This window comes from Oreochromis aureus, linkage group 22 (assembly GCF_013358895.1).
Source record: "Oreochromis aureus strain Israel breed Guangdong linkage group 22, ZZ_aureus, whole genome shotgun sequence".
Classification (NCBI taxonomy): Eukaryota; Metazoa; Chordata; class Actinopteri; order Cichliformes; family Cichlidae; genus Oreochromis; species Oreochromis aureus.
In genome coordinates, this window is record NC_052962.1 from 41561929 (window position 1) to 41572178 (window position 10250).

The window sequence follows — 10250 nt, forward strand, 5'->3', positions numbered from 1 at the left end:
AGGGGAAAGTCACCCCCTTGCAGGCCAGAAGACATGAGATAACTTTAAAGAATACAAAGTACGTATGTGTGTTATCAAGAAGATAATTCTCAAGAACACAAGTTAATAAATGTGCAGTTACTAAGAGTTGTTGTGATGTTTTTATTTGCCTGCTGTCATTTTTGATTTCCTCTGCCTTTAGGATTGCAAGTATCCAAGCTCAGGAGAGGGAGTCAGTGGGAAGCCCACTGCTGCTACTTGGCCCTGGTTTGCCCTCATGGATGAGGTGATAGGACAGATGCCTTCCATTAAGCCTCCTGTCCTAATTTCCTCTCTCCCTGAGGACACTCCAGGGCCAAGCGCAGCAGTGGGTGACCAAAACGACAGCGATGACGAAGCAGCTCAGCCACCTACGACAGGGAGAAAGAGGAAAGGAGATGATGAGCTGCTAGACCTCATCAGAGAGGACATGAGGCAGCAAAGAGAGGCTGAGTGGCTGCCACACCACTAAGATGTTTTCAGAAATATGCAAGCAGGAGATGGTGGATGCTATATTATTAGTATAATACTTGTAACTCTGTAGCAGACAACAGTTTGATAAAGTGCTATCTAAAAAACAAACACAAGATTAGATTCTATACGTTTCAAAGATATTTAGTTTATATATTTTATATGATACAGTACATGTGTGAGAATGACCGATATTGTGCCAAAAAACGATCGTCTGCCAAAAACTGATTTCCGGTTTTTGCCCTAAACTGATTGCTCGTATTTAACCTGCTATAAATAACTTGTTGGTCTATAATACGTGAAACATGTCAAATGTTTCCCTCATTAGTGATATCAAGTCACTTTGAGCCACCAGCAACATTCCTGTAACAAGGTAGAAGCTGCAATCAGTTTTTGGCAGTGACTTTTATATATGCTTTATTCATCCAGTTCACAAACAATCTTGTTGACATTAGAAATTTATTTTTTAAGAGTAATCTGGCCAAGAGGACAGCAGACAGCGCAACAAATATATCAATTGTACCTACATTATAACTTTACCAACATACATAAAGATATTACACATATTACACACGGAAACATTGGAAATCAGTTTTGGCAGGCGAACACTTTTTTGGCACAACGCCGGAACAGATGCGACATTTAACCTGCATAAAATAAAATTAATAATTTACACTGCAAGTCACATTGCTGTTTTTCCTATTCTGACAGATTACACTGAAACAAAGGCAGACAAACAGTTACATTATTTGCAGTTAAAAGATCAAAATGATCCCACACAGCAGAAACCTTTCTTTTTCTTTCGGGCTCCATTTTGTTATGGAGAGATGTGTATTTTTATTTATCTTTGCAAGAGTAATTTTGTTTTGTTTTTTTGGTAGCGACTCATTCCCTTGGCAGATGTGGATGCTTTTAAACACAGTTTGGCGCGTTGGCAATGATCGATACATCACGTGACTTTTTCTTAAAGCGACACACGCACTGATACAGGTTTCGCTCTGTGAGCTTGATACATGCGCCGGTGCATCAGTGTTGCTGGACCCATCACTAGTGTTTAGTAATTGAGCTGTTTAAAGTCTGCACTTTGGCTCCACCATTCCTGCCTACTGCACACAGACATGACCCCCTATGAGCAAGCACTTTGGCGACAGTGGGAAGGAAAAACTCCCTTTTAACAGGAAGAAACCTCCGGCAGAACCAGGCTCCGGGAGGGGCGGGGCCATCTGCTGCGACCGGTTGGGGTGAGAGAAGGAAGAGCTGATAATGCTGTGGAAGACAGACAGAGATTATGAACAAGTGTGATTCAGTGCAGAGAGGTCTATTAACACATAGTGAGTGAAGAAGAAACACCCAGTGCATCATGGAAAGGACCCTGTTTTATCCTGGTCAAAAATGACTCCAAGGTTCCTCACAGTGTTACTGGAGGCCAAGGTAATGCCATCCAGAGTAAGAATCTGCTCAGATACCATATTTCTAAGATTTTCAGGGCCGAGTACAATAACCTCAGTTTGATCTGAATTAAGAAGCAGAAAGTTAGCGGCCATCCAGGTCTTTATGTCTTTATTCCTGCAGTTTAACTAATTGGTGTGTGTTACCTGGCTTCATGGACAGATAGAGCATTTAATGGGATCTAAAGCTGTTCATTGCACCTTCATGCATTAGGTAAAACCCGGACCATAAGTCATCTGGAGCAGTTTTACAAAATTCGGTAAATGTGATGCAGTCCTTCCTCTTCATCATCATCACTGTCTCTGCTGTAGTCTTTGTGACTGATGATGGCAGCAGTGGTGGCCGAGTTCAGGCTGTGTTTAGTGGTATCCAGAGTACCAGTCTGAGTGTCCTTGATGACTGCTTAAACAAACCTGAGAGAGATCGATACTCAAACACAGACATTATGAAATCACAGAAAGCCCAGAAACATCTGAACTGTGCGCAGAAAAACCTTTGTGTCCAAACAGTGTAAACCTGGAGGTTTGTCTCTCCTGCAGCTCGTATTAAAAGCCGAGTGGTTCAGTCTTGGTGACATCTCCTCTGCAGACCATCAGCATTATGAATCTGTGGCTCAGCTGTCGCTTCCATTTCCTGTTTGCAGCGCTGGTTCTCAGCAGCTCGGCTTTGACACCTGAGGAATGCAAGCCGCTGGTGACGCCGCTGTCTATGGAAGACCCCTCTGTGGTAAGACTCCTCTGATTGCTGCCTAGGTCTGTGGGGGTGGGCTGTAGAGTTAACAGGTGAACCTGGTGCTGAAGTCATTGTTTGCTGTCGAGGTTCAGACTGATTTACAGCTTCATCATTAAATAACTGCACCTTAGTTTTCACTACAGGATGGATAAAATACTTTGGTTATTAAACTGCCTAAAACTGTAGACTACACACTTTTATTTGCACTTTGAAGTAGCTGAATGAAGCAGTTGGAGAATATTTGGTTTTCACTAACAATGTTGCTGGGGAGTGACTGACTCATCTCTAAGCCTGGGACAGGACCGTCATGATTGTAACACCTCGTGCTCACCTGTCTGTGAAAGCTCACTCTGCTTATTAATGTGTAAACGTGACAGCAGAGGGCTCACATTAATTCTTTTAAAGTAACAGTGGATAAGTAGATAACCTCCCACAGTCATTTCAAATCTATTGTCATCGCTGCTTTTTTGATGGAGAACAGAAAATGGAGCACAAGTTCAGCATTGTTAATTTCATGTTTGATCATCCTGAGTGACTGAAGCACATTTAAATTCAACAGAAGTCGAGCCTTAAAAGCCCCAAAAATGTGACTAGTATGAAAAGGCTAAAAGTAAAATTACATAAAATCCACCCATCCATTCTCTTCCACTTCCATTATAAGTCAGGGTCGCAGGGAGGCTGAAGTCTATCTCCACTATGACAGGGAGCAAAGCAGGCACACCTGGACAGGTGTCCAGCCTGTGGCAGGGCTAACACAGAGAAGTGTGTGGACGGAGAAAACATGCAAACAGGAAGAACCCAGCCAGATGGGGGATTCAAATTCCAGATCTCCTTGCTGTGAGGACACAGTGCTAACCGCTGCACCCCTGTGCAAAACACTGAATCCAGACAGTGCCCTCTCCTGTGCCTTATGTACAGGGAGTGCAGAATTATTAGGCAAATGAGTATTTTGTCCACATCATCCTCTTCATGCATGTTGTCTTACTCCAAGCTGTATAGGCTCGAAAGCCTACTACCAATTAAGCATATTAGGTGATGTGCATCTCTGTAATGAGAAGGGGTGTGGTCTAATGACATCAACACCCTATAAGATAAGCTAAGATAAGATAAGATAAGATAACCTTTATTAGTCCCACACGTGGGAAATTTGTTTTGTCACAGCAGGAAGTGGACAGTGCAAAAGTTATGAAGCAAAAATTAGAATAAAATAAAATAAGATAAGAATAAATACAGTACACAACTGTACAGAATAGAATAAAATAAAATACTATATACAGTAGAATGAAATAGAATAAAATATACAATGAGATAAAAATAGAATACAAATGCTATATACAACTGAGTAAAAATACAACGATGCCAGAAAAGATTATTGCACATTAGTGTTATTGCACATGTGTGGATGTGTGTGTTTGATCAGTTAAAGTCTTTATTGTGGAGTCTGACAGCAGTGGGGAGGAAAGACCTGCGAAATCTCTCCGTCCCACACCGTGGGTGCCGCAGCCACTGAAGGAGCTGCTCAGTGCTGTCACAGTCTCATGCATGGGGTGGGAGATGTTGTCCAACAGGGATGACAGCTTAGCCACCATTCTCCTTTCACTCACCACCTCCACTGGGTCCAGAGGGCATCCCAGAACAGAGCTGGCCCTTCGGATCAGCCTGTTCAGTCTCTTCCTGTCCCCAGCGGAGATGTTGCCGCCCAGCAGACCACACCATAAAAAGATGGCTGAGGCCACCACAGAGTCATAGAAGGTCTTCAGGAGTGGGCCCTCCACTCCAAACGACCTGAGTCTCCGCAGCAGGTACAGCCTGCTCTGCCCTTTCCTGTAGAGGGCGTCTGAATTATGAGTCCAGTCCAGTTTGTTGTTCAGATGAACACCAAGGTACCTGTAGCTGTCCACAGCCTCAATGTCCATACCTTGGATGTTCAGTGGTTGCAGTGGAGATGTTTGTGCCTGCGGAAGTCTACCACCAGCTCCTTGGTTTTACTGGCATTGATCTGGAGGTAGTTCAGCTGGCACCAGTCCCTAAAGTCTTGAGTCAGTCCCTCTGAGCTCCTTGTCGTCCCCATCAGTGATGAGGCCGACTATTGCAGGGTCATCAGAGAACTTCTGCAGGAAGCACTGGGTGGAGTTGTGGGAGAAGTCTGCAGTGTAGATGGTGAAGAGGAACGGAGCCAGAACCGTTCCCTGTGGGGCCCCCGTACTGCAGACGACCCTGTCCGACACACAGCCCTGAGTCCTCACATACTGTGGTCGGTCGGTGAGGTAGTCCAGAATCCAGGTAGTGAGGTGATGGTCCACTCCAGAGTTCTCCAGCTTGTCCTTCAGAACCGAGGGAAGAATGGTGTTGAAGGCACTGGAGAAATCAAAGAACATGATTCTCACAGTGCTCCCAGCGGTCTCCAGGTGAGCGAGGAGCGATGTAGGAGGTGAATGACGGCATCATCCGCTCCAACGCCAGGCTGGTAGGCAAACTGAAGTGGGTCCAGTGATGAGCTCACCAGGTGCCGAAGCTGAGCCAGGACCAACCGCTCCAGGGTCTTCATCAGGTGGGATGTCAGAGCCACCGGCCTGTAGCTGTTGAGGTCCTTGGGGCGTGAAGTCTTTGGCACTGGTACAACACAGGAGGTTTTCCAGAGCTGTGGGACTCGTCCCAGCCTCAGGCTCAGGTTGAAGAGGTGCTCCATCACCCCACACAGTTGGTCCGCGCAGGACCTGACGACCCTCGAGCTGATGCCATCTGGACCCGCTGCCTTCTTGGCTTTAATCCTCCTCAGTTCCCTCCTAACCTGGGTGGTTGAGAGAGACAGGCTGGAGCCTTGTGTTGAGTGTGTATTGGATGCTGTTGTTGGGGGTGGGAGGGGTGAGCAGGGTGAATAGAGGAGGTGTGAAGTGTCTGAGGTGTCAGAGGTGCAACAGCAGCAGTGGGGGTGGGTGAGTCTGCAGCCGATGTTGGAGACTGCCTCATGGCTGAATCAAATCTGTTGAAGAAATGATTCAGTTCATTTGCCCACCTCACATCCCTCCCAGGCAGAGAGTTCTGATGTTTGTGGCCTGAGATGGTTCTGAGGCTCTCCAGACTTCACCAACGTTATTTTGCTGAAGCTGGTTCTCCATCTTTTGCCTGTAGCTGTCCTTCCCATTCCTTATCAGTCCCTCAGCTCTCTCTGCACCCTTTTCAACTCCTCTTTGTCTTTGGATTTGAAGGCCCTCCTCTTCTGCTTGAGGACAGCTTTAATTTCTGGGGTAATCCAGGGTTTGTTGTTGGAGAAACACCGTACAGTCCTGGTAGGTATGGTGTTATCCACACAGAAATTAATATAGTCAGTAATGCATGTAGTAAGGCTGTCGATGTCCTCTCCGTGGTCGTCACAGATCACCTCCCACACAGTCGACTCAAAACAATCCTTAAGAGCCTCCTCGCCTCCTCCGACCATCTCTGTACTGTGCGGGTGGCTGGTGGCTCCCCTGCGCACTAAGGGCTCATACACAGGGACAAGGTGCACCAGGTTATGATCAGATCTGCCCAGTGGAGGGAGAGGTGATGAACTGTATGCCTCTTCTGCATTGGCATACAGTAAGTCCAGTGTTTTATTGTCTCTGGTTGGGCAGGTCACATACTGGGTGAAGGTGGGCAGTGTGGAGTCCAGTGAGGCATGATTGAAGTCCCCTGATATTATGAGAAGGGCTCTCGGAGATTGTGTTTGCAGTCTGCTGACCACTCTGTGGTCAGCAGACTGCATCAGGTGTGCATAATTATTAGGCAACTTCCTTTCCTTTGGCAAAATGGGTCAAAAGAAGGACTTGACAGGCTCAGAAAAGTCAAAAATAGTGAGATATCTTGCAGAGGGATGCAGCAGTCTTAAAATTGCAAAGCTTCTGAAGCGTGATCATCGAACAATCAAGCGTTTCATTCAAAATAGTCAACAGGGTCGCAAGAAGCGTGTGGAAAAACCAAGGCGCAAAATAACTGCCCATGAACTGAGAAAAGTCAAGCGTGCAGCTGCCAAGATGCCACTTGCCACCAGTTTGGCCATATTTCAGAGCTGCAACATCACTGGAGTGCCCAAAAGCACAAGGTGTGCAATACTCAGAGACATGGCCAAGGTAAGAAAGGCTGAAAGACGACCACCACTGAACAAGACACACAAGCTGAAACGTCAAGACTGGGCCAAGAAATATCTCAAGACTGATTTTTCTAAGGTTTTATGGACTGATGAAATGAGAGTGAGTCTTGATGGGCCAGATGGATGGGCCCGTGGCTGGATTGGTAAAGGGCAGAGAGCTCCAGTCCCACTCAGACGCCAGCAAGGTGGAGGTGGAGTACTGGTTTGGGCTGGTATCATCAAAGATGAGCTTGTGGGGCCTTTTCGGGTTGAGGATGGAGTCAAGCTCAACTCCCAGTCCTACTGCCAGTTTCTGGAAGACACCTTCTTCAAGCAGTGGTACAGGAAGAAGTCTGCATCCTTCAAGAAAAACATGATTTTCATGCAGGACAATGCTCCATCACACGCGTCCAAGTACTCCACAGCGTGGCTGGCAAGAAAGGGTATAAAAGAAGAAAAACTAATGACATGGCCTCCTTGTTCACCTGATCTGAACCCCATTGAGAACCTGTGGTCCATCATCAAATGTGAGATTTACAAGGAGGAAAACAGTACACCTCTCTGAACAGTGTCTGGGAGGCTGTGGTTGCTGCTGCACGCAATGTTGATGGTGAACAGATCAAAACACTGACAGAATCCATGGATGGCAGGCTTTTGAGTGTCCTTGCAAAGAAAGGTGGCTATATTGGTCGCTGATTTGTTTTTGTTTTGTTTTTGAATGTCAGAAATGTATATTTGTGAATGTGGAGATGTTATATTGGTTTCACTGGTAAAAAATAAATAATTGAAATGGGTATATATTTGTTTTTTGTTGAGTTGCCAAATAATTATGCACAGTAATAGTCACCTGCACACACAGATATCCCCCTAAAATAGCTAAAACTAAAAACAAACTAAAAACTACTTCCAAAAACATTCAGCTTTGATATTAATGAGTTTTTTGGGTTCATTGAGAACATGGTTGTTGTTCAATAATAACATTATTCCTCAAAAATACAACTTGCCTAATAATTCTGCACTCCCTGTAGTTCTTATCAGAAATAGTGACTGTCGATTGATTATTATTATTGTTGATCGTGATTAGTGACTTATTGACTGGTCAGTGAGATTCAAACAGGGATCTGTTTTCTTCAGGTGTGACTGCTTCCTGTTTAGGTCAGGAAGAACAGGATACGAAGCGCTGTCATGTTTTTGGTTTATTTAATAAAACTCATGTAGCAGGCAGCTTGTCAGCTGACTAGGCCACTTCCTTGTCTGTGCAGATGTATGGCAGGGTGAACTTCCTGCTGGGCTACACCAGTCACGATGTCTACAAAGCTTTCCTGAACCTGACCGACAGCTCCTGGGTGAAGATCAGTGCCTCACCAGTGCACTCTGGGGAGGTCGTCATGTCGCAGGAAAACAGGATGTGAGCTCATCTGTTACCATTAAGCCCATCCATCCTGCACCAGAGGGTAGCAGGTGGTAGCAGGGGACAGCAGAGGGCAACTGGGGAGACAGAGGGTAGCAGAAGGTATTAACACAACAGGGGGCAGCAGGGGTTAACAAGAGACAACAGAGGGGAGCAGGGGGCAGTAGGGGACAGCAGAGGGCAGCAAAGGGTGACAGGAGACTGCAGAGGTCAACAAACAGTAACGGGGTAGCAGGGGACAGCAGAGGGCAACTGGGGAGACAGAGGGAAGCAGAAGGTAACAACAGAACAGGGGGTAGCAGGGGACAACAGCAGGCAACAGACAGTAACTGAGGGCATGAGAGTTTCTGAAGTGGGTGTGAGTTTATTCTTTCTCTCTGTTCTCAGTAATGGAACCTGCATGGCTTCAACGACGAACGTAACCTTTGAAGGAAACACTGCCACGGTGGAAAGTACGCATCCCCATCGGATCTGACACACTACAGAGAAGTTCCAACATAAAAGCTGCAAAGTTTTGATGATTCTTTTTCCTGTTCTGTCTCATTTTAGATTAACTATTTAATTTGTTTCCAGTAATATTGTTTCTTCCATTACTCATATTTTCTCTGAAATCAGTTTATTCAAACAGCTTGATATTTTTCTGTTCTTTTTTTCTTCTATTTAAGGTCATTCTAATGGATTTTTAGCTGCTTTTTTAGATGATTTTACATTTATCCCCAGGTTTTTATGTCATTTTCCTGCATATCTTCTAAGTAATTTTCAGTTAAAAACTCTTTGTGTCTGATTTAATTGTCTCTTTTAATATTAGATTGTGTATTTGTCTCTTTTGTAAATTGATCTCTGGCGTTTTCCTACGTGAGGTTTTCAGTCCTCGAGGTGAAGATGGACTTCCTGTTTCAGATGAAGATCATGTTGTTATTACATGAAATGTTTCTGTTCCCAGTGGCCAACTCCACGTCTTCGTTCTACTTGCTGCCGAGCTGTGACGGCTGCCTCGTCTTCGTGATAAACAGCACGGCTAGAAACACCAAACATCTGCTTAAATTACTGAAGATCGATATAGAGGCCAGCGATGAGATCGTTGCTCATTCTCTTTATCTTCTGGGTAGGACGAAAATCAGCCACAGAAATTAAATGTCTCATTTAAAATCCAAAATGTCCATCCATTTGAGTGTTTTTGTTTGCAGGCAAAGGGTCAACCCTGAAGGAGCCGGAGCTGGAACATTTCAAGCAGCAGGCAACATGCTTGGGCTTCTCCGGAGACCCGGACTTCATCTACAACCCTGAGAAAAGTGCTTCACTTTAACTGTTTGCACCAGAATCTGAGAAATCAGTCTGAGGTGAATCAGGTGATGTGACGGTCTGTTTCTCTCTGCAGGTTTCTGTGCTGAAGGTGAAGGTATCAAGATTCCCATTTAGAGGAACCACCTACCATCAGAAACCAAGACTTCACCTGAGGAAGTAAAGAGATCAAAAACATAAAAAGTGTGTCTGCATCTTTTATTCTGGGCTTTTTAATGTGATAAAACGGTTTAAAACCAAAGGTCTGCAGACTGCGGTCACAAACACTGGTTTCTGCAGACGAGCAAACCGAAGCAATCACTAAGGAGAAGACTGAGGAGCTGTAATCATGGCCTCAGTCTTGGCACAGAGGCTATTTTTGGTGAACCAGCCTTTCCAGGGCTACTGTGACACGTGCTTGGGATTACGGTAATGACTCTATTATCGCTAAAAAGCGCAGTCGCTGCTTTCACAAACTGTTCAAAAGTTATAGTAATTTTGTTGCCAAAACCTTTGGCTAGCAGCGTGTTAGGGGTTAAAGTGTTAAGTAAGGGAATTAAGCCTTAGCATAGTTAAACCCTGGCTCAGTGAGATCCACACAGGACAGAGGAAGGTACAACTTTAACGAGGGTGATGAAGGTTTCATCTTAAACATTATACCAACTAAGTCATTAAGTGTAATTGGAGAATGAGGAAATGACTCAAGGACCATCTTCATAAGGGGAGAGACCTAAGGAGGATATCAACCCATCGCCTTATTAACAAAATGCTTAACATGAC

The 10250-nt window shown here is 45.0% G+C and overlaps 1 protein-coding gene across 1 annotated transcript; it reads left to right on the plus strand.

Annotated features, from left to right (window-relative positions):
- Nucleotides 1-2425: 2425 nt before the first annotated feature.
- Nucleotides 2426-9674, plus strand: LOC116329872. The gene is made up of 6 exons (XM_031751990.2): nt 2426-2664; nt 8041-8186; nt 8577-8641; nt 9133-9294; nt 9377-9481; nt 9568-9674. The coding sequence occupies exons 1-6, from the start codon at nt 2539-2541 to the stop codon at nt 9606-9608; spliced, it is 645 nt and encodes a 214-aa protein (XP_031607850.1). The 5' UTR covers nt 2426-2538; the 3' UTR covers nt 9609-9674.
- Nucleotides 9675-10250: the final 576 nt, after the last annotated feature.